This window comes from Nuphar pumila, chromosome 3 (assembly GCF_984573655.1).
Source record: "Nuphar pumila chromosome 3, dmNupPumi1.hap1.1, whole genome shotgun sequence".
Taxonomy (NCBI): Eukaryota; Viridiplantae; Streptophyta; class Magnoliopsida; order Nymphaeales; family Nymphaeaceae; genus Nuphar; species Nuphar pumila.
The window spans coordinates 76533086-76558995 of NC_143251.1; the positions used below are offsets into that span (position 1 = coordinate 76533086).

The 25910-nt window shown below is 36.0% G+C and overlaps 1 protein-coding gene across 2 annotated transcripts in view; it reads left to right on the forward strand.

The window, feature by feature from the left end:
- The first annotated feature begins 9718 nt into the window (after window positions 1–9718).
- The window catches only part of LOC149843050 (uncharacterized), a 48173-nt gene continuing 31981 nt past the window's right edge, over window positions 9719–25910 (forward strand). For both annotated transcript variants that reach the window (XM_090001678.1, XM_090001679.1), the window contains exons 1-5: window positions 9719–9956; window positions 11368–11602; window positions 11753–11905; window positions 13978–16437; window positions 16558–16783. In XM_090001678.1, the coding sequence (XP_089857804.1) occupies window positions 9730–9956; window positions 11368–11602; window positions 11753–11905; window positions 13978–16437; window positions 16558–16783 (3301 nt within the window). In that variant the 5' untranslated portion in view covers window positions 9719–9729. The remainder of the gene's footprint in view (window positions 9957–11367; window positions 11603–11752; window positions 11906–13977; window positions 16438–16557; window positions 16784–25910) is intronic.

Below are 25910 nucleotides of genomic sequence, written 5' to 3' on the forward strand. Positions count from 1 at the left end.
CTTATTGTCAGATCTTAGAAGCATACATTAAGATCTATCTTAGATTCTTAATTTGAGGATCCAATCTAAAATAAGATTTGGTTCAAATTCGGATATTTGCTCTTATTGTTGGAGTGGTGATATGATTGGTGAATTAAGTGGATGAATTTTTTACTAAATCAATATTTATGGAAGGGCATGTGATTGGCTTATAGTTATTTCATGATGGTTGGAATTGAAAACTTCTTAATTTTAGTCACAAGATATGGTTATCCTTTGGGTAATCTATAAATTTCTTGAGTTGTCACATTTAGAAAAAGGAATAGAAAGATGAAACATTTAAGTACTTTCTATAAAACTCACCCCCTTGACGAGAATAGGTTGCATTTCTCTCTCTCTCTCTCTCTCTCTCTCTCTCTCCGTACATGCACACAAAAAAAACTTTGACCTGCAAGACACACAAGACAACATTTGGGTACTCTCTCTCTCTCTATGAAACACGACAAAATTTGGTGTGTTTGGATGGTATAGGCTGTTTCAGTGCATCGATAGTGGGTTATTTGTATGGTTGATATTCAATTTATTTAGAAGAAAGACATAAATCTAAATCATGAAGCCATTTTGATTCTAATGCTCATGTAACTGAGAAAGCAACTCTAAATTTCCTTACCAAATGAGAGTTTGTTTCTCATCACTCAATTTCTGATGTTTGGTTAGACAATGCCAATGATACTTTTATTTGCAAGAGCTTGAATCTCAAAAAACTTTAGCAAACATGCTCCTAAGGTAGATATAGAAAGACTAACAATAAATATGGATTGATGTTCTTGTATGTTGTGGGTATGACGCATGTGGGTTTTGAATGGGATGTAGATAACTGATTTTTAGATATTGGGTCCAGATACAGGTCTGAAATTGTCTTGAATCTCACAATAAGTTCAAGATCTGAATCTAGTTTGATCCTGAATTATAACATTCATAATAAAAATGGGTAAGCTCTCCTATTTGAAAATAATGACGGTTTAGAGTTTGGGTATGATTTTGATTTAGATCTAGGGTTCCATGTCCAACTAGCTTTTTATCCTAAAATGTTTTTTTAGAAAAAAGCACTTACTGAATAAAGTTTGCGTGCATAGAAATGCTGTTTTTTCTTTTTCCGCTGTGGTTAATGTAAAATCATATGGAAATTCGATGAAGAATCTAATATTGGAAGTAGCATGGGAAGTTTAATCTAATTTTTTCTAGGATTACTCTTACTAGTAGGAGCATAAAATTTTTTAGAATTTATGGATTGTGTAAACATTACCCTTGGATGTCCTATTAAAAAAATTACCCTTAGATATCTTCCAAACTCTATTGTTTCTTCTATGTGTTTTATTCTTAGATTCCTTGTTATTTCCTTTTATAACTTGTCATTAGTGTCACGGGCATAGAATTTTTTGCAAACCCATGAGGTGCCAGATTGCTCAGTCTAACCAGCCTAACGGCTAAAGGCCGTACACCAACACTTTTTCATGTGTTGAATCATTTTATTGGCTCTTTACATCACCTCATGCACAGCTGCCTAGTGAAAGCTGATCAAGCGCATATTCAAATGTGTATTCTATCTAGTCCATGTCGCTTAGTGCATAGTCGTCTCATACCAGCTATCACTTCTAAAAATGACACAAATTTACCTTAGCCTTGCATGCCATGAAGTGTATTGCGACTCCATGCGCATGCTACAACAAAACCTTGCCACTAAAGAAAACTTTGTGGCCCTCAGTTCAAAGACCAATTGATGATTGAACACCATAGCGAAGAGCACCACCCAAATTCATTCACCGACGCCTAGGCATTCACTCGCCTAGTCCCGAGTCACCATACTTGATTGAAATCACCTAAGGTGATCTATGGGGAATTAGCCCTAATCCACACGCACTCCTGTGCATCCAAACACAACGTGTTGAAAACTTCTGCAAGTCGAGAGGTCCTTAACCAATTTTTCAAAGGCAACACCCTCTGATCCGTTGACATTGCTTAACCAAACAACGCTCCATGTATGTACCAACACACAATGATGCACTAACAACGATACTGTTGTCTATCGCATGTCATGCTATCACCACACATCACTGATCTAACCAACACATACCGCACATTCCTACACTCGATGCATTTTTCACTCAGTAGAGCTCAGCATTGCACCTACCCCATTTTGAAGGCTCGGTCTGGGACATTAGAATGCCTTTTGTTAATCTTTTTAAACATATTCAACTTATACTTTGTAGTCTAAATTGTGCTTTATGACTTTGGTGTACAATTTGTTGTGTATGCAACTGTTATAATAACTTATGTAATTTTTGCAAAAAAAAATTATCCATGCTATATAACTTTGTATTGTGGGTGATGACAAGAATGAACAAGAAGGTGCGAGTGTTTCTGAATTTGGTATCATTTGAAATGCATTTGGCTGCACACTAATGGTGGATGGTCTAGCAAGTAGGCATCCCCTTGTGCTAAGGTGAGAGTAGAACAAATTTGCCACAGATTGAATCTAGGGGACAACACAATGGTTTTGTGTGACTAATTTATTATGTTGTCATCTTCATGTGTTTTTTAATTATAGATCCTTGGTCATTTAGATGCATGCTTCTGATCCAATATATGAATTGGCGAGTTCCATTACATTCAATGGACTTATGTTTGGATCCCAAACAAGATGTGAGTTTTCACCTAGCTCACGGGTAGGGATAGGTATGGGGTTGGGTGCCAACCTAACAGGGGATGAGCTAGGTTTGGGTTGTATGTGTAATATGAAACCTGATACACCTCAGCCTAACCTGGTATGAACAATGAAATTACAATACTTGAGTCTGACCATATCTGGCCGAGTTCAGTAGGGTCTAAGTTGATTTGACTCGTTGGACTCTATGTTATCCTCTATATCTTTTTCAAGCTTATTTTTAGTTTGACTTCAGATTTGTGGATTTCATGTCAAAATGTTGGATTTTTGTGTTTGACTGCTTATTATATATATAATGATTGGACATTGAGACAAAATTTACCAATTTTGTTCCGATTGATACCCATCATACATGTGAGAATATTTATCAGCTTTGGAAGACATGCTTAATGAAGTGGAATGTTAATAACAAGTTATTTGCAGAGAAAAAATTGTCAACATAGTTGTTAGCCAAGCAAAAATTGCTTGTTCTAGAATCCTACGCCAAAATGTACTCCTTAATGGAATTCTATATATTTTAAGCTTGATGCTGCATTATAATAAAAAAAACATTTTTTCATTATGTTAATACTAAAAAAAGTATAAAAGACAATATTCCAAAAAACAATGAATGGGAAAGAGCAAGAGTTATTTGTGAACATTTGAATTTTTTTTGCTACCACTACAAATGTTTTTTCTAGGGCTATCCAACATTTATCTTCATGAATTTTGTCATATCAAAATTTTATTGAACAAATGGTGCAGAAGTCATGATCGTTTCATTTCTACTATGATTTTTAGCATGAGAGAAAAAATGTGATATATATTGCAATATGTGCAACTCAATATTTGCAGTAGCATTGGATCCATGTTACACAGTAAGGCTCATAAAATTTTAGTATAAGCAAATTTATACTAAATGTGATGATGCAATGGATCATGTTAAAGAAGTTTGTGATCGGATTGATGAGTTTCATGAGAGATATGCAACTCATTTTGCTAAATCTTCTTTCAATTGTGGTATTGAAGTTAAAAATATCAATGTATGTGGACGTAGTAATGAGTCATTAGATAATTCATGTGATACTAATGATATGAAAGTGTTTGTCAAGTTTACAAATGATAATTCACAAAAGCAATGCACAAAAAATAAATTTGGATATATATAAGGAAGATTGTTTGTTTTTGACATCACATAGCCTTGATATTTTTCATTGGTGGCAGAAAAAAATTGTCCAAAGTATTCAATTTTGTCTATGGCAGCTCAGAATGTTTTAGCAGAGTCTACTGTTGAAGCAGAGAGGACATTCAACACTGGTGGTCAAGTACTTGATGAGAAAATGATTTCATTAGATGAGAAAATTATGCAAGCTTTAACACGTGGACAAGATTGGCTAAAAGATGTTCGACTATTTTTTAATATTTTAAATTACTTTATTTGTTTGATATCACTACAAGGATGAGGGTCAATAGCTACAACTCATTAATGGTGGCACAAAAAGTCACCGCTATTGTTGGAGTTGAATTGTTGCAATAACAATGACTTTATATATCGTCATTATAGATATATCTATTATAATGACTTTGTATATTCCCATTAAAGACATATCTATAACGATGATTAATAAATGTCACCATTATAGATTGTCTTTAATGGTGATATATGTGGCAGTTAAATATTATCATTAAAACACTTTTGACAACAATATTTAATGGCCATTAAATGTCATTGCTATTGATCAATAATGACAACATTACGACATCACTGTTATAAGGTTTTACTCTATAACGATGACCTTGTATGTCAACGTTATCAATGTGCCATTAATGGTGACATGATTGGCCATTAAATATTATCGTTAAACTACTTTTATAGTTATATTTAATGACCACCAAATGTCGTTGGTATAGATTTTACTCTATAATGGTGACATTCATGTGACACCATTATAGGCTTTATAATTAGGGACAATATTGTGCCATAATTTTAATTCTTTCTATCTGTGTATGTGTGATCTCTCTCTCTCTATTGCCAGACTGTCTCTTCTTTTCTCCCTCTCTACTCGGTTGACACTACCTGACTGTTACTGAACTGAGGATCAATTTTCTCTCTCTCTCTATGTGTGATTTCTCTAGGTAATACAGTCAGACACCACCTCCCATCCTTACGCAGGGTGACACCGCTAGATGATATTCTCTCTCTCTCTCTCTCTACAATTTCTCTAGATGACACTATCGATCACCACCTCTGATCCTTGCTTGGGTGACACTATCAGATCGTCATTCCTCTCTGTCTCTGTGATCTCTCTCCTCTTTGCTCATGAGACACTCCCTGATGAGCCTCTCTCTGCCCTCTATGAGCGTGCATATCTCTCTCTCTTTGTTCGTTCAATATTTTTTTTAGTGTTTTTGTGAGCCTCTCTTTGCCCTATGTGATCTACATGGAACTTTAAAAGTAACATGGGGCTTGCTAAAAGGATAGATATGCATCTTGGTATGCTTCTGAATCTTTGATTATTTTCTTTATTATTACTACTATTATTATAATTTTTTTGTTTATTACGCTCCATAGAGATGTAGGGAAAATTCTTGTTTTTCTCTATAGATCAATACATATTTATATTTACATTTTTGTTTAATAGATTTGTTAAAGTTTGTTTATAGTACAAATAGTTTTTTGCAATTAGCAGTGATTGAATACTATATGCACATTCGGTAAATTCAATGGAGAAGTCACGTTCTTCCACCATATGGCTTTGATTCCTTTAGAAGCTTTGCTTTCCTGACCGAGAACTCAAGATTATGGTTTTGGGATTTATATGCTAATTTGCTTTATGAATAACATGGGGATCTATATGCTAATTTTTGTTGTGAATAACCTGCAAATCTAACTCATACATGGGTTATAAACTTTGTTATCTAAGCACCAACTTTGACAATAATAAATGTGAATATAGAAACACTAGGTAGTGAAGCATCCAGTAAATTATTAGTGGAAGTGTCGGGCAAAGGTTGCACGACTACTGGAAAATAACTGAGATAAGAAATTGTATATTGGTAAGGTGGACTACTGTAATAAGGTTGAGATCCTACAAACTGGCCATCCACGCCAATGACAGTTCCAGGTATGTAGGGGTTGAATGGGTTGTAAGTAGACTGTGCATATCCATAATTAGGTGGATAATATACATAAGAAAAACTTTCAGCTTGCAAAGTCTGCAAAAAAAAAAAACACAAAACATTAGCTTTAGTGAAGTAAAAAACCCAAAAAAAAATCACACTAATCAAGAAAGGTGGCCTACAACAACATAAATGGAACATGACTCCCAAATAGACCAACAATTCTAAATATTTAACAAAGGAGAAGGTATGCACACAATATAAAATACAAAATTGACAAAGCTTACATAGTATTGGAGATCTGAGCAATCCAATCCTAAAAACCCAGTGCGGTCCTCCCAATCTCCAACAACTCTAATACCTAATGGAGAATGAAAATAAAAAAAGTAAAATTGAAGGAAAACACTTGGAAATACTTTCCTTTGATAGGAACCATAGGAAAGGGCATTACCTATATCGTAATACCCATAATAGCTATTAGTGGCAGGATAGTATAGTCCCTGATCTACTATGACTGCGGCTTCATTATCCATAGCAATAATTTCTAATAGAGGTATAAAAACTGTTTTACTAGGTGGATTAAACTCAAGACTCTGTTTCTTAAGGAGAAGGGAAGACATAAGGTACTGCACTTAGAAAAATAGCAATAAAAGATTGATGAAATTGATAAAGAGAAAATCTCAGATGATAAGTTCTTAGTTCTTACCAAATAGGCTTTCAATCTTTTACATACATAGTCATCATGTCTTCCCATATCAAAGTACTACCACTACTAAATAAAAAGAACCACTACAGAGGCATCACGTCTTTACTGTTAAAAGAAGATCAAACGGAGTTTTTCACATTGCAAACTTGAGAAACTCAAGTTCACTTAAGACTGTCTGAAAACAATCTAATGTCAAGGCTCAACATTGTTCAAGCTTGACCTCATAAATGTGTATATAGAAATCTATATGTATATTTTTTATATGAAGTACTAGGATTATACCCTACTCTTCTATGTTCAATTGGTCTATTATCTAACTTTGGTATAAAACATGATAGTGGTAGAGATGGTAGTAGTAGCAGTGGTGGCAATTATAGTAGGAGTGACAAAGGAACTCTAAAATCTATAACTATATATAGTAATGGGTTTGTGCTAAATGAGATATGCTAAATCAAATGTGCTTTCATATTTATATTTACTATTATATTAAGTTGCTTGTCTTTTCGGGAAATAATTAAGTGTGAAATAATGTTACCTAATTTGAGAATAGAACTGTGTTTTTTAAATACTCTTATTTACTTATTTATTTTTTATTGCATTCTTGTGAAACTGATAAATGAGCCACATTTCTCTTCAACTTCGGCTACAAAGTAAGCTTTTTATCAAGTGTTTTGTTGGTATATCTTAAAAATTCATTAATGTATAGCAAGTGGATAATATTTTGGTGTATTTTTTTCCCTTTGGTACCACAAAATTTCATATTTTAGTCAGTAAAACATTGAAGCCTCACATTTACTTGACTGTTTGTGATTTTGAGCGTTATGTTCTTAATGGTTGTCATAGATACTAACATTCTGTTTTACTTTTTTAAGGCAAGAAAGCAAAGAGAAGTAAGATTAGTTCATTGGCACATGAAAATGATTGATTGATTTATTATTGAGTGATTCCATTGGGCCAGTGACAATCATATCAATGACTGGGTAACTTGAAATTATGTTTCTGTTAATGAATATTAAAAGTTGTCATATACTTTCATTTGACTATGTAATTATTATTGTTTGAGTGATTTTATTTGCATTGTTATTTTTTGAATATTATTGAACATAATGTTTGGAGTTAAATGTATGTTTCATATGTAAGTTCTGTAAAATGTTTTAACTAATATAAAAATTTATTTGTGCAGGTTTAAAGCCTATAACAGTTGTGTTGCCTATAACAATGACTTCATGCTTGTCATTATAGGCTACAACATAATTTAATTATCACTGTTATCCCTTATAATGGTGACTATGCAGTTGCCGTCAAAGGTTAGTCATCGTTATAGGCTAAGTCACCACTATTGGGATGTATCCTTTAACGACAATCTATAATTGTCGCCGTTATTACTTAATAATGGCCAAAACTAGACAACTATTTTTTGTTGCTGTTATAGGTCTATAACGGCGACAAAGAGAGCAATAGCGGTGGCTTTTGTCACCGCTATTGACCCTCATCCTTATAGTTATATGTTGTCTATTTTTGTGTGTCATTTTATACCGGTGAGAAACAACATGGTTCAACTATGCCAAGTTCTATATATGCATTAAATTAGTAAATGTATCATGAGTTTTTATTTAATTTTAATATATTCATTTGTCATTTTTCTCAATATGTGTTTATAAATTTAACTTATTGCTACAATTATAAAGAAAATGTGTAAAATATTAATCAATTTTATTTGAATTTCTCTAATCAAGTATTATTTGCACAAATATATATGTTTTCGGTTGAATAACTATGTTTTATATTTATTTTCTTATTTGTTTCTAAATATACAACAATATTTTTTGCAAGAAAATCTTATTGGTTGAAGCATTTATTAAGGAGCACATGATGGACTTATGAACATAGAATTCCATTTTCATCCTTTTCATTATCACTAATTACTTTGGTCTGATGCAAATCATTGAGCAACTCGACACTTAAGATTTTTTTTTGTATGTTTTGTCTGGGAAATGTTGAAGACAATTGCTTTAATTTTATAGCATTACTTGTTTTCTATTACGTGTTGACCTTATTGTTTGGCATTAATCAAATCAAGCAATCGTATTATGTATGTATTTTATTTGAAAAAATATAATATTGATCCAAAAGGAAAAGCAATCTATTTGCTTTATTAAATTTAAAACATGTTCAAGAAGGGTTTTGTTTATTTCAAAAAGTCGTTCATGGGTAAGGTCAGAACGGGTTAGGTCAGGTGAAGACTGAAGTCAGTTAGATGGCGTCAGGTAAAATTGGTAAGGTCGGGTCGGATCATGATTTTTTTTTTATTTTGACCCCAACAGGAACCCTAACCCGATCTTATAGAAAATTTTATATGGTTAACATCAGTTAAACCTCCACACATTGCTGATCGACCCATGGATTGAATAATGCAAAATTAAGATTTATGAAAAAAATAGTCGGCTTTGGGTTTTTATATGTTTGACCCGACTATAACCAGAACCCGAACCCGCCCATTATTTATATGGGCGGGTTAGGGTCGACCCTGACCCGACCCATTGACAGCCCTAAGTATGACTCTAGTCATAACCAGGGAAATAAATACGCTTGGTCAGGGTCAAAATATTTTCCCCATTTTCAATGGATTCATTGCCACATGGTGTCAGATCATAACAGCATTTGGAACTTTTCTATGATATCCATTTGTGTCTAGATCCAAAACTTGTTTTCATTTTTGAATTTTGGATCCAATATTGAGATAAGATTTACCCGACCCGAGACCCTAGTCATAGGGGTGGGTGCAAACAGATCGGACATAGAGGAAGTCTGATCCAAGTCTGAAGTATAATTTTTGGATTCAGATCCTTAAAAGAAGATCCATGTTTGCATTCAGATTGGATTTGTATTTGTTAATAAGAGTATTTTGGGATTCATATGGGTCTTTTAGGTTGGATGTAATCAGATTATAATTTTTGCATGCAAAGGGCTTAACTTTTAATCATTTTTCTAGTGGATCCCGCTTTATGACATGTACTTGGAATCCGGATTCAATCCTGATCGGGTATGTTTCGGATCCGAATTTTGATTCTGATCTACTGTTTTATCTCGGATTTGGACTCGAATCCGAAATGTTCTGGTCCGTATCCGATCCGTTCGCACCCTTACCTGCGCGCCAACTCATGAAAGCCCTCCAGAGTTCGCGTGAACTCTCTCTCTCTCTCATCTGTGGTGCCGTAAAATGGCGGATTCTGGTAGCCGGAGTCTTATTTCCGGCGACGATGACCCATTCATCTGTTGCGCCTCTTGCCGGACGGAAAAGGATGAGCGGTGCGCCGAGCGCTCGCCCTCCGGAGATGGTTTCTACCTTGATCCCCCGGGAAACCCTAGCGATCTTGAAGCAGAGGAAAGAAACCCTAGGACTTGTTCGAGCCATCGAGACCGATGTGTGAGGGGCTCCAAGGATTGGTAGTCTTTCTCTATTTGTCCTTGTTCTGTCCTTCGGATCGCGCAAACCCTTGTTTCCCCCCTCTCTTGCTGAGTTTCTGGCCTTCTTTTTTTGAGAAATTGTAGTTTTATAACGAGAACTCTCTTTCTGCATGTTAATTGTATTCTCGGAGTAGTTCATCTCTTTGAATGTTTGGTTTTTGGGGTTTTGGTTTTTAGGTTTTTTCTGGACGGAAATCGGAATTGGTCCAACCATTGATTATCGGTGGTTTGTGTAACTTGAGCTGATGTGCTTATAGGTACCACCTCTTTTTGTTGACTGTTTTTCCCGTGATTCTAGAAGGCATGGGAAACGTCTCTGATGGAGGCATTTGCCTTGCCCGCCAACTTTCATGGTTGTGTGTGTGTGTGTCGGGGGGTCGATAATATACTTTCTGATGCATTACTAAGCGTTGGTGGGAAGACCGAAGACTTTTTTACGTGAATGGTAGCGTTGATCCTCGTAGCAGCTCATAGGGATGTTCTTCTGTTCGAGTTCCTATCGTGAACATACTCTGTTAAATTGAGTTTCGCGTTATTGGTTTTTATTCGTGTAATCAAAATGCCATTTGGATGCGTTGAGGTTTTTGTTCCTTGTAAATTGCATGAAACTGGGAATCCATATTCTGTGAATGCCGGAACTAGGAAGCACCTTTCGCTAAATTTTTTGGTGCAGGATCCATTATGCGTCAAAACAAAATTTTAGTTAGATTGAATCTGCTAAAAATGCCGCTAGCCAAACATGCTGCAATATGTTTTTTTTTTTAACTTTTGGATGTCCATTGTTTGCTAATCATATCTTTCTGATTTTTGTATGCTGTTTGTTTGAAATTCGGTAGTTTGATCTGTCTCTACATGGGTCAGTGGTAGATTGGCTTCACATTATCAGAATTTGGTATGAGATTTGATGTCTTGGAAGGATATGTGTCTTCAGAATTGTTAGACTCGTTACCGACCAATGATGGTGGGAGTATCCATCCCAACATCTTGTTGGTAACACAAGCTACTATTTTGTGTGAGAAACATACTTTACTGGAGTTGCATTCTCTATATCAATAAAGTAAAGTCTTCTGTGACAATATCATGTTGGAGTCATCTTTGATGTATTAACTATCTAATATTAGAAATTAGATTTCAAAAGATTTTAGTTTATTCTTGTGCCTTACCTTACTGAAACACGATGAATTCATTCATTTATTGCAATAGAAATTGATGGGAAGAGATAAAAGCTATGATATCTATTGTTGTTACATGGCCATTTGGATATTGCATAGGAAGTCTGCATGGAGTGGCTAATGTGGTGTTTGGTGTTTTACTTAATTTGCATTGTATTTCCCTGCTTTATCTTATTTAGTTGATTAGAGAGTTCATTTTGTGTTTTTGTGCTTTGCAGCTGTCTCTCTGGAAATTGTTGTGTTTTTTATCATCTAAGACAAGTTAGGAAGTTATTCGGTGGATCATGGAGTCTGGTTCTTAATTATTTGCTCCATTGTACTCTCCATCTGAAGGCTGCTGAAGATGATGCTGCAGTTGCAAGGAAAAAAATAGGGCATGGATTTTGCAGGAGTGTCGTTTCTTCATCTGGGAAACTTGAGGATGATGCTGAATTGGTCACAACTAGGATCCTGGTCTGCGAATATGTTTTTAGAATTGATATAAGAGCCGCTCTTGTTATGTTAACCCTTAATTCGGTTCTTTTTTTATTTGCTTATTATTTATCCTTTTGAGATCCTTTGGCATGTTCAAGTTTGTTCATAAAATCCATCTGGTTGAAGCAGGCTGGAGCTGTATCCAGTGATATCGAGAGAGGAAGCGATCGTGGCACCAAATACATAAATTTGGATTATCCCTTGGAAACCAACAATATAAAAATGATGCCAAGTTCCCAAATGGTGAAGACTCATTTCTTACAAGCACTATCCAATCTAAAGGTTACTGTCAAGCACTTCTATGATCATCTTGTATTAAATATCTTTATATGATAAATAAATGACATGCAGTCCCTTTCACAAGTATTTGATGGATATGCTCTACTTGTCTTTCCTTCTTTACCAAGTGTGGTTGGCATGCCACTTTTGTCCACTATTCTGCAATTTTAAGATCTATTTCTCTTTCTTGGTGCATTATCTTTCAGTGAAGATGAGATGCATCAGCTTACCTGTTGAGATGTTCTCTCAACAGAAGAATACATGGTTTCCTGTTGGACTCCCGTGCTTTTTATAGATACCACCCTCACCCCCCCCCCCCCCCCCCCCCCCTCGAACACACACACAAAGCATGATAATTGGAACTTTTAATGGAGTGCCTGTTTGCTTGTCACATTTTCTCCAAAGCTTTTGCTATCGTATTATTTGGATGCCTCAAACTGCCTTAGCTGTGTTAAACAGATTATGGATTGTTTAGATTTCCATCAGTTTGGATTTTTCTTTCTAACTCAACTTGAGAATTGGCTAACTTGATAACATGGATTGAGAGATTTGGAAAATGAAAAAAGAAGTTGAGTGCTATCAGTTACCCAGCTGTCCTCACAATGGTTTGAGACATTTATTATTTGTCAAACTCCAAGACTTTCTTAAATTATTTATTTCCTCACAGCTTTGTAATTTTTTGTTTTTTTGAGAATGTATACTGCATGGTATTCCACTTGTATTCTCATACATTCCCCTGTATGGAATTGTTGACAGAAAAGCACATAAATGGCTATTTGCCATGTTTCATAGTGGTGTCACTTGTAGAAATGACAACAAGCTGAGCTCCTTCTAAGAGGCCTGTGCTCTGGTTTGGAAGAGCTTGGTTTAAGCTGCATATTTAATAAGCAAACCGGGCCTTAACTCTCAAGTTTGAGCTTCACATTGAGCATGTTAATTGCTCAGTAATTAAGAGCTCGAGCTAGCATTGAAATTCTAGCAGTAGATCCTCAAGCTTTATCTATACAGGTAGGGTGGAGGAGGAGGTAGGGGAAAGGAGTGTTGAGGAGCATAGTACCATTCAAATAAAAAATTCCTATGACAGGCCCTCTATCACTATGTTGCAGTAAAGGTTTTGGAAGGGAATATCTGAATTTTTATGTTAAAGAATTTTATTTTTAATTTTTTAATATTAATAATTGAGTTGTATTTTGTTTTCCAATTTTAAGAGTACATGTAGTTCACCATGACTAATTCATGATGCCCATGATCCATGCATGGCTTGAGCTTCTGGAGCTTGACCAAGCTGATCTTGTGCTCAATGGTTCAAGGCTTGAACTTCAAGCTGACTTGAGCAAGAGTATCATGTTAGATTTTTTTTTCTGGGATAACGAAGGAAACCTTCCTCATCATTTGCAAGCTTATTGGTGTAAAAACCCTAGGTCCCCCTTGTGTATCAGAGAGTACACCAGCTTCAGCCTCATGTCAAGGGATGCCCACCATTGGGTTCGAACTCGTGACGTACCTTCAGCTTGGTGATGTTCACAAATTGCCCCTATCGGATCAGCAGAGTCCTCATGGGCAGGTGTCATGTTAGATATGCCGAGCTTTATCTCATGTAGCCCAGGATCGGGCTTGGCTTGGATGCTTGCAGCGCTAGCAGTCCCATGTCCAAAATCCAAGTGGTGTGGGATACTGAGCAATTAGTGAGAGCAAAAAAAAAGTAACAGCCTACTTGTAGCACTAATATTAGTGACTTAAGTGGGATGTAAAAGGAAGGGTTATTCACTTTTTTTATAAATAATAAGGCTACTTCATTTTTCTCCATGTCCTTTCTAGAAGCTTGTTTTTCAGTAATGAAAGCTGAAGTTTATGTCTCTTGATGCACACTTGTGTGTATCAGTTGTGCATCCATGGTCCACGTCTAGCATTCATGTCTAAACCTGGAAAATGAAGGTTGCGTAAATGGATATCTTCATGTTTTTCCCTAGATGTCTTCTTTTTAATCTATAGGTAAATGTATTCCATGTATTATTGATCAGTATTGGCTTCATTACTTAGTGTTATAATCATAACGTCTCTTTCCTTCTTTCCAGGGAGATGTGTTAAACTTTCATATCCAGGGCAGGGAACCTGTATGTCTTTATTTGTTGCATATGTCATCATCTAGCTTATCTTATCGCTATTTTCTCCGGAGTAGCTATTCACAGATGCCTAACCAGAGTGCTGCACCTTTTCAGAGTTCCGACTTTCTGAATGTTAAGTTTTCAAAAAGTAGTGAAAACTTCCATTCACAATGGATTGTGAAGGATTACGTACATCCGAAATCTTTAAAAAGATCCAATGATAGATGTGGTGCGGAGCTCTGCAGACCACAGAAGAGATCATGTATTGTGTATGGAAATGAAGTTTTTTGTTCTGCTGCTTCTCCTCTAAAGAATGAACCTGAGTCTCATGGTTTTAAGGTGATAAATAACAATGCTGGTACTGATTCTCTTGTAAATAATAAACGGGAACAGGAAGATCGTCTATATCAACTTGAAAACAACATTCAGACAGAGTCTTCAAAAAACAAAAGGAACAATTTTGAGGACTTGTTGAAGAAGCAGAAAAGGGTTTCTTGCACTGTAGAAAAGAATACTGAAGAAGCAGCTTCAGTGGGTGTTACTTTCCTGGAAAGCTTGAAGTCATGTGAAGAAAGCACTAAGACGCAACTACCTGCATATAACACAATGGGCAAAAATAGAGGAAAAGACTTGTTGCTGGATGAATATTTTGAGTCACTTTGTGATCTTGATGCTGAACTTGGATTGGATACTCCGAATTTTCAAAACATACGAAGATGTTTGTTTCCTGTAATGGAAAAGAATCAGCATATATCTTCTGTGTGCAATTCTTCCCAGGAAAGGTCAAAGTTGAATGAAGGAACTGCTAAGAAGCAATCAACTGCATATGATGATATCATTCTTGGTGAGAATAGATCAGAAGCCTTGTTGCTGGATGAACATCCTGAGACACCTTTTGATCTCGGTGCTAAACATGGCTTGGATGGTCAGGATTTTCGAAACAAACGAAGGCGCTTATTTCCTGTAGTGGAAAGGAATCAGCAAATGTTTTCTGTGTATGATGCTTGTCAGGGAGGCTCAAATTTGAGGGAAAGAATTACTAGTGAGCAATCTACTGCACATCATCATATCCTTCGGGACAAGGGAGAACCCTTATTGCTGGATGGAAATCATGAAATGCTTTTAGATCATGTTGCTGGGCATGGCTTAGATACTGTTGATTTCCCCAAAAAATGGGAAAAAGTGACTTGTTTGGTAGAAAATATTGATAAAATATCTTCTTTGGATGGAACTTGCAACAGAAGCCCAAAGTTGAACAAGGAAACTGCTCAGCAATTGCCTGTATGTCATGTTATGGGTCAGAATGAAGCAGATCCCATATTGCTGGATGAAGATTATGAATCACTTTTAGATTATGACAAGGAACATCGTTTCGGTACTGACAATTCTACAAATAAGCAAAAGGAACTTTCTGATCTAGTGGAAGAGCATCAGGCCACATCTTCTGTGGACATCACTCAACAAGGAAATTCCAATTTGAGTGAAGAAACTGTTGAGACACAATTGCCAATAAATCATACTGTGTATCAGAAGGAAGCAGAACCAACATTGCTGGATGAGGATTATGAATCTTTTCTAGATCACATCACAGAACATGGCAAGTCATATATGCTAAGATTTAGGAAACCTAAAGATGGAAAGCTGTTCATTAGAAAATATGAAAAAGATAATCTTATCTCTTCAGATAATTGTAAGGAGGTTCATACATCTGAACATCCAGATCAGAATAGAGCAAGTTGCCTGTTGGTGGATGAAGATTATGAGGCATTTTTAAAATGTATCCATGGTCATGGCAATTCATATGTACTGATCTCTAAAAGTCATGAAGATGGAAAGTTGTCCTTTTTGAAGTATGAGGAAGATGATATATTTTCATCAGTTAGCCAGGATCAAATTAAGCAGGAAGGTCATTGTGTTTTTAGTAAGGGGCAAAAAATCTCGTCTGACAAGAAATTATTAGACTGCAATTTTGGCTTTACTACAAGGGGAAAAGATAGTTTGACTGGTAACAAAACCAATCACTTTAAAGCTCTGCATTGCTTCTCAGATATCAAAACAGAGAATGATCCTGATCTAAAAGATAAGGACTATGAATTATTCCTCAATAACATAAGAGAACATGACCGCTCATATATTTTGGCATTAGATGATATTGAATGCAAAAAACCAGTTGTTGTTAAGTATGAAAAAAATTGCTCCGTGCTGCAAAATATCCAAAGCAACGATTTAACTGTTAAGTTGAAGGATATGAAGAGAAATGGGTCTGATTTAAGTTATAAAAAAGGACTAGGCTGTCCTTTGAATATTAGGAGAAGCCCAAGGTTGACCAAGCTCACTGAAAGACAAATAGATAAACCAGGCTTAGCTGACATCGGTGCATTGCCGACAAAGTTACGTGAGAGCAGGTCATTAGGACCTCCAGGCACTGCTGTAAGCATTTTCTTCAACATTTTAGTTGTGGCAACTAATTCAAAACACATAGAGTCACTGGGGTTAGAGTTTATATTTCAGATTGTATGTCCTGACTGGAACTACATGTGATCAATGCAGGCCCATAGAAATCCTGGCAATTTCAATGACTATTGTTGTCAGTCAGACTCTTTCTCGAGGAATCTCCATGCTCTTCTAAGAAAGCCATATGACAGAAATGAGCATCAACAATTAATGAAAGAAGCAACTAGCCGCAAACCAGTCAAACGTGAGAGAAACTTGCGTGGACAGTCTAAAACATATCCGACAGAGGAAATGGGTTTATCATATATGGATCATTATCCTGGTAAGCATGCCTTTTTTCTTATATTGATAATGCCTGTTTTGCTCATATGCTTCAGAGGATGTGAAAACTTGTTTCATTTAAAGTTGCAGCAAACTGACAGCGTATTTACTCAAATTATGCAGAAATGTCTGATTGTAAAATAAAGTTCTTTTCCTTTTTGATGAACTTTTAGCAAACCTTTTCCTAGGGCAAAGACAGGGATGATGATGAGCGGTTGCTTAGCAAAATGAACATGCAGTGTTGTTCTCTTATCTTATCTCATCCCTTTATGTTCATTCTTCATCATTTATTTTAGCCTGGAGTTTAAAAGGTCTGATATGCTTGCTTTTCTTTGTCATGATAATTTTTGTATTATATCAAATCTGCATATCATGCCTTTTGTGAAGCAATCTGATGCTTGCGTTTTCTTTATCATGATAAAAATGCTGATAGTTCTGTATGGTTTTTGAAAAGCATTTTATTGTTCTGTTTTTGCTATTTATTCTTTTTTTGGTTTTAGTTGGTGCTAGCTTGAGTTGTAATTCAGATCTGGCTCTTTGAAATAGCTTCTGCACATGGCTCTGATATGTTCACAAGCAGTCAAAACTAACTCTTTTATGGTGTTGCTTTGAATCCTGGGGGAACTGAACATTTTAATTGCAATCACTAATCAGAGAGCACGGCCTGTTGATAAATTCAGGCATACTTAACGCCCTTATAATTGAAGAGATTTGTGCATGTTCTGAGTAGGTCCATTTGTTGCAAACTATCTGAATATGTAGTTTACCATTTGATAATAAAAAGATCTGAATAAACATAAATTCAAGTGCCTTTGATGTTGGTTTTAGCTATGTTTACAAGTGCTTGTTCTCCACTGGAGACAGAATGTTGGGCATAATAACCTAGATGCCTGAACTTTTGTGTGTATGTTTCTAGGTATGTGCACTACGATTTTGAACTTTGAATTGTAAAGGATAGAAGTTATCAAACTACTGGCATGATGTGTGGAAGTTCAAAAGTCAAATAGAATGCTAGTATTATTGCTCTTTAACATTTTCCTAAGAAAAGAGTAATTTCAAAACTAATTCATGGAGATGCTTGTAATTTTAGGTAAAATTAACAAAAATAACCATATACTATGTAAATACATACATACATGCATCAGAGACCTATTACATGCAGATATACATGCTTTCATGCAAAAATACCTACATTGCATAAATAAACAAATAAATATATGTCTGGAAACTGGATTTCAATACATATCCCACCTATAACTGAGCAAGTACATAGGCACCTCATCATCTGTCTGCACGTATGGATGTGAGTGTAGGGTACCATATTTGAAATCATTTCTCTCTTATACTTCAAAAGTTCAAACATGTGGATACTTGCACACATATACATGCAGAGATATGTACGTATGTAGGCATGAATGCATGCACATATATAGATGCATGTGTACATTGATATGATATCTGATTTATGATTCAAAGTTCAAACATGGGAGACACATGTAACACAGTTATATACATAATTTCTTATATCACATATTGCACAATTTTGCCTAGGACAGAGACACATGCACATACACACACAAGTGTGTATGTGTAACATAGACACCTCTAGGAGGTCTATGCACCCATGTCACACCGTGTCGACGCGCTTATGGGGAAATGGCTCCCACGTGCTGGTGCAGTCAACCACACCAAGGTCCATTTCTATCTGAAATGGGCTTGGTCAATCCTGACCTAGTCTAGTTTCACCCACATTATATATTATATATATATATATATATTTATATATGTGTGTGTGTGTGTGGTTTTATCTCCTAAAAATGTCCTAAACCACTTTAAAGGGACAAAACTTTCAGGTGTTTGCTTAATTCGAACTCGTAGACATATTCTCTTAGCTTATAGTAGAAAACATGTACTAGACGAGGCATTTTTCGTGTTTAGATGCATATTTAAAGCGATACAAAATCGATGGCTCATACTGCACCAGAACTTGGTGAAATAGAAGTTGAGGTTTCTCAACGATACAATTTGATCCATATCATGCTTTCTAGTGAATAAGCAATGATGAATACATCTACAGGTTAGGATTATGCAAAAAACCCTTGCAACTATATTTTTTAAAAATGTTTAGGACGGCTTAGGATATAAAGTGTTTAGGAGCTGCTCATCACTCTCACTTTTTGGAAATAACTCCCAAGAAAACCTTTGTCAAGAAATTGCTGAGGACCTATGTCACAGGGACTCGGCTAGCAGGGTGCCGCACCCGCGTCAACGCGACTCGACGCGGGTGCGGTCAACCCGACTCTGGGTGCGTTGACCGCACCCAGGGTCATTTTGGCCCATTTTTTTTGTTTTTTTTGTTTTTAAAATTTTTGCCCTATGAAATGGGCTGCGGAATTTTAAGGGGAACCCCCGGACCCCTTATATATATATTTTTATTTTTTTTTACATTTTTGCCCTTGCCGCACCCCCGCACCCGGGTTTTTTGGAAGTGCCGAATCCTCGCACCCGCACCCGCACCCGCACCCGCACCCGCACCCGCACCCGCACCCGCACCCGCACCCATGTGACATAGCTGAGGACAATAATGATGACTATGATATATATATTATATGTATGTATGTATGTATGTATGTATGTATGTATGTATGTATGTATGTATGTATGTATGTATGTATGTATGTATGTATGCATGCACATAGGATAAATATTTGCTGCAGTCATTTTTACATACAATCTATTTGAAAACACAACTTTTTCAACTCTTTTGTTTCTTGCTTTTTTGTGGATCTAACCTTTCGATGCGATCTACATAGTTTGTTTAGTATAAAGCTGGTTTTGGATCATGTATTGCAATATGTAAGCATATTTTTCAAGGGCTTTAAAAATCAACAGCCCACAATGTACCAAAATTTGATGAATCAAAAATCATATTTTTATGTCGAAAATATATGATTCAAGGTATGTTCCCTAGCAAACAAGACATGCTGACCACATCCTTGAGGTCAGATTGAGTGGATATCACTTGCACCTATGATTTTCCAACTAGATTGTGTTAAAATGTAAAAATGTACATATATGTATATATAATAATATTATATTATTATATATATATAAATACATTTTTCATTTCTTTCTTTTCTGTAATTTTTTTTCCTTTATTTTTATTTTTTGTCTTTATGTCATCTAGTTCAGTTTGAACTAGAATGACTGTTGCTAGTCAAGTCCTGTCCAGACTTGACTAGCAATAGAGCTGTTGGACTGACACAGTCCAACAGCTCTATTAAGAGCTGTTGGACTGACACATTCCAACAACTCTAAATAGAGCTGTTGGACTGTGCCCAACAGCTCTATTGAGTCCTCTTTCAGCTGTGTATATAAAGGGGTGCAGCCCCTCTTGTATTTTACTCCAATGCTTCTTAAGCAATTGGTTTTTCATATCAATAAAGAATACATTTTTATTTTTATTTTGTTTCCAGTTATACCCTTTTTAAGGGTTATGCTTTAGTGTCATTCTTGACACTTGCTCTTGTTAATCTAAGCTCGTGTTTCGAAGATCCCCATTTCATTTCATGGTATCAGAGCCGCGGAAGTACTAAATCTTGAGGAAAAGCTGCCTCGGTTTCCGTGCCCGTTTGCAAAAGTGTTCGCCACTTGAAGAGAAGTGTTTTATCACTTCATTGGAGAAGATTTCACATCTTGTTGTATTGTTTTTTTTTTCTTTCTTTTTCATTTTCCTTCTTGTTTCTCTTCTATCCCTATTCTTTCTCTCCTTGTAATCGATGGATGACAATGATAAAGTCACCATCATGCCTATGAAACTAAGCGATACGAACTATGTAACATGGGCTTCAATCATGAAGCACCATATATGGGGAAAAGGCTTATGGGGGATTGTGGATGGTTCCGATTCAGAACCTAAGCTATCTCTTACTAAAAAGGAGGAAGATAAAGAGGTCCCTCTATCGGAAGAAGAGAAAATCAAGGCTATTGCCTCATACGAGAAGAAATGGAAAGAATAGAGAATATCTCATGCGAAGATAATGTCATGGCTTATCAATAGCGTTGACATTAAAAAATGCTCAAGTCTTGCCAAATTTGATCATGCCGATAAGGCATGGGAATACCTTAAGAATATGTATTCCCTTAAAGATATTGCACACGTGTGCAACCTCCAAGAAAAAGTTTGAATGATGACACAAGGAGACAAAACTATTCGTGAATATTACAATGGGTTGTCCGAACTTTGGGAAGAACTTTCCCTTTTAGAACCAAAGTGGCATTGTGCCGAAGACATCGAGCTTCGTCAGAAACAACTCGATGCTGAACATTTTTACCAGTTTATCACTGGATTAAGGCCGGAATTTGAAACCACTAAATCGGCCCTACTTCACCGGGGAAAAATTCCTTCTATTGTTGAAACTATTGAAGAGTTAACAATGGAAGAAAATCGTCTCCGAAAAGGTTCTTTAAAAATTGAAGATGATTCCGTTTTAGCCGTGTCTAGACCAGGGAATCATGTTCGATCATATAGGCCTCCTCACTTTAACCGACAAAATGGTGACTATGATAAGAAGAAAGTTATTTGTCATCACTGTCATGAACCGGGACACTACAGGCCACAATGTCCCAAACTTAAGGATCTGAGAGAAAAAAGAGCTGCAATTGCTGGATCGGAGCCTAAAGATCAGGATGCACCAGTTTCCCTGGCCCAACTAATGGAGATTCTTCAGCCTCTCATCAAAGGTGCCTCTTCCTCATCTGAAGCTTCAACCGGCGCAGCAGCCTCATCTTTTTCTGATCTAGGTAAAATTTCTTGGCTTCTTGACTCTGGTGCATCTTTTCATATGACCCCAAATAATCAAAGTCTATCCAAATGTGTTAAAAATAAAACAAGTGTGTCAAAGGTCTTTACTGCTGATGGGACTTCTCTTGAAATAGAAGGAATAGGAAATTTTGAAAAAATTTATAAAACAAATTTTTTTTTATTCTAGAAATTAGACATGTTCCCAAATTAAATTTAAATCTTTTATCTGTATCTCAAATTTCTGATTATGGGTGTAATATTTTTTTTTCTTCTCATGCTTGTTGGGTACAGGATCGCCAGTCAGGCAAGCTGATTGGGGAAGGTCATAGAGAAGGAGGACTCTATTACATGGATTTTTTGGAAATGCCAAAGAAAGCTTTTTGTTATAATATTCAAAAAATAGAGTTGGAACTGTGGCATAAGAGACTTGGTCACCCACATATAGCCAAAATCCAACATTTTCCAAATCTAGGAAAATTTTGTAACTCTGAATCATTTGATTGTAAAGATTGTATTCTCGGCAAAATGAAAAGATTACCATTTCAGAACAGAACCTTTTTCTCTACAAGACCACTTGAATTAATACACTCGGATGTTTGGGGTCCTGCACCAGTAATTTCTAAAGGAGGATTTGTTTACTATGTTATTTTTGTCGATGATTTCTCCCGACATACGTGGATGTACTTTCTCAAACATAAGTCTGAAGTATTTTCATACTTTCAAACTTTTCATAATATGGTTAAAAACAAGTTTCAAAATGATATTACTATTTTTCGCACAGATTCAGGGGGAGAGTTTTTATCCACAGATTTTCAAAATTATCTTAAATTGCATGGCATCACACATCAAAGATCTTGTCCTTATACACCTCAACAAAATTGACTGGCAGAACGAAAACATCGCCATATTATAGAAACCACTAGGACTTTATTAATAGCAAATCAAGTCCCGAAAGACTTTTGGGCAGAAGCTGCCTTAACTGCCACCTATCTCATTAATAGGATGCCATCTTCTTCGTTACAAAATATCACTCCCATTGAAAAACTTATGAACATTTCTCCAGACTACTCTAGACTAAGAATATTTGGGTGCAAATGTTTCATATTTACTGACAAAAATGATAAACTTTCCCCTCGTGCGATTCTCTATGCCTTTTTAGGATATGCTGAAAACCAGAAAGGTTATAGATGTTTTGACTTCAAAAATAATAAACTATATGTGTCTAGAAATGTTTCCTTTCTTGAAAAGGAGAGCTTCTTTGATTTTAGAAAATTAAAAGACGTCACTGAGTACTCCTTTTTGCTAGATCTAACATCAACATCTGATGAATATGACCTTGACTGTAACTTTGATGATGATCAAAGAATTATTGATCTTAATGTTGAAAATGAAGAAGTTCATAGAGATACTAGCATTCAATATTCCAGACGACAAGAGTCTAATCCTCCATGTGCACTTGAGAAATATTCTAACATTCCAACTAGACAATCAACCCGAATCTCGAGGCCTCCAGGAAAGTTTGTATCATACGAGTCTTTCTCACCCACATATAGGGCAGTTATTGCATTAATTCACTCATATGAAGAACCATCCACATATTTTCAAGCAAAAAATGATATCAAATGGATAGAAGCCATGAAAGCTGAATTAGATGCACTTGAAAAGGCTTCTACATGGAATATTCAAGATCTTCCTCCAGGGAAGAAAACTATAGGATGTCGATGGGTTTATAAAATTAAAACCAAGAGTGATGGTACTCTTAAAAGATATAAAGCCCGTTTAGTAGCTAAAGGTTATGCCCAAGAATATGGGATTGATTATGAAGAAACCTTTGTTCCGGTGGCTCGTATGACTACTGTCCGAACCTTAATTGCCTTAGCTTCTATCAAAAAATGGTCTATTTTTCAAATGGATGTCAAAAATGCTTTTTTAAATGGAAAGTTAGTTGAAGAAGTATATATGGAACCCCCTCCTGGTCTAAGTATTCTTAAAGGTAAAGTCCTTCGCTTAGAAAAAGCTCTTTATGGACTTAAACAAGCACCAAAAGCTTGGTATGATAGGTTTAGTCGTGTTATGATTGATATTGGTTTTCAATTCTGTTTAACTGACACTGCTTTGTTTATTAAGAATTCTGATGCAGGGATCATTGTGCTTCTTCTCTATGTGGATGATATGATCATCACCGGAAGCGATAAACAGGGAGTTGAAACAATCAAAACACTTCTTAAATCTCATTTTGAAATGACTGATTTGAGCTTGTTGAGATATTTTTTAGGCATTGAAGTTGCTTATTCTCCTAGAGGATATTTATTATCTCAGACTAAATTTGCTTTTGATATTGTTTTCAGGTCTGGTATTACTGATGATAAGAAAGTCGACACTCCAGAAGTTGTTAATGTTAAAATGAAGATTGATGATGGAGAACTTCTTGCAGACCCTACTCCTTACAGACAGCTTGTCGGGGCACTTTCCTATCTATCCATTACCAGACCAGATATAGCACATGCTGTTCATACAACAAGTCAATTTCAACATGCTCCTACTTCTGTTCATATGGGAGCAGTCATGCGTATTATCAGATACATCAAGTCCTCTCTTTCACGAGGACTTTTCTTATCTTCCTCCTCTTCTCTTGATTTAATTGCATATACTGATGCTGATTGGGGAGGTGATCTCAATAACAGACACTCAACCACTGGCTTTTGTGTCTTTTTAGGGGAATCATTAATCTCGTGGAGGTGTAAAAAGCAGGAGAAGGTATCTCTCTCATCCACCGAAGCTGAATACAGAGCCATGGCAACCACGACCATGGAAGTAGTTTGGCTCCGACGACTGCTTGCTGACATGGGAGTTGAAGCAACAAAGGCTTCACAAATGTGTTGTGACAACAAAAGTGCGATCTACATTGCCAGTAACAGAACATTCCACGAACGCACCAAACACATCGAAATGGATTGTCACTACGTCAGAGAGGAATATCTACACGGGACAATTGATCTGCCATATGTCACTTCAGAATATCAGTTAGCAGACTTCTTTACAAAGCCTCTCGCTGCTCCCCGATTTCACTTTCTCTTAGACAAACTTTCGCTCATTGTACCGTAAGTTTGAGGGGGAGTGTTAAAATGTAAAACTGTACATATATGTATATATAATAATATTATATTATTATATATATATAAATACATTTTTCATTTCTTTCTTTTCTGTAATTTTTTTCCCTTTATTTTTATTTTTTGTCTTTATGTCATCTAGTTTAGTTTGAACTAGAATGACTGTTGCTAGTCAAGTCCTGTCCAGACTTGACTAGCAATAGAGCTGTTGGACTGACACAGTCCAACAGCTCTATTAAGAGCTGTTGGACTGACACATTCCAACAACTCTAAATAGAGCTGTTGGACTGTGCCCAACAGCTCTATTGAGTCCTCTTTCAGCTGTGTATATAAAGGGGTGCAACCCCTCTTGTATTTTACTCCAATGCTTCTTAAGCAATTGGTTTTTCATATCAATAAAGAATACATTTTTATTTTTATTTTGTTTCCAGTTATACCCTTTTTAAGGGTTATGCTTTAGTGTCATTCTTGACACTTGCTCTTGTTAATCTAAGCTCGTGTTTCGAAGATCCCCATTTCATTTCAGATTGTTCATACTACAAAAAGTAGTAATAATATATATATATATATATATATATATAAAAATCTTGGCTACACTCAAGGGATCCAAACCATGAGTAAAAATCTCCATTTAAATTTTTTTTTTTGCAGATCTGATCTACATGTTTGATTTAATAGAAACCAGCTGTTGGATCATATTTTTCCTACGTGTATGTTGGATTTTTAGGGGGTTGAAAGGTCAACAGCCTAAAATGTACTAAATTTCTCCCATAAAAAAATTGCACTTTTACATTGTGAAGATATGATCCAACTGTCAAATGCTACTATTTGACCATGTTGAATGCATCCGTTGGGTCTAGGGGTGTCAAAGGGTCGGGTTTGGTTCGTACCCAGGTAGAACCAGACTTCAACTAGATTTTCGGGTATGGTATCGGGTCCGAACCCAGGTCTAATCAGGTCCACTATAAGAAAAACCATACCGGGACCCGATCTACATGAACCAAACCCGGATCATACCTGGTAAAACCATATTTTTTATCATTTTACATTTGAAAAATTGCGGGTCTTAATCGGAACTCGGGTTGGATCCCGATCTGGTATAAAATTTTACAATCTATACCTGGGTCCATGTATTAATCGGACCTTCGGATCCGGACCCGGGTCTTCTTTATCACCATACCCGGAACCTATAGGGTTTGGTTCGGATCGCG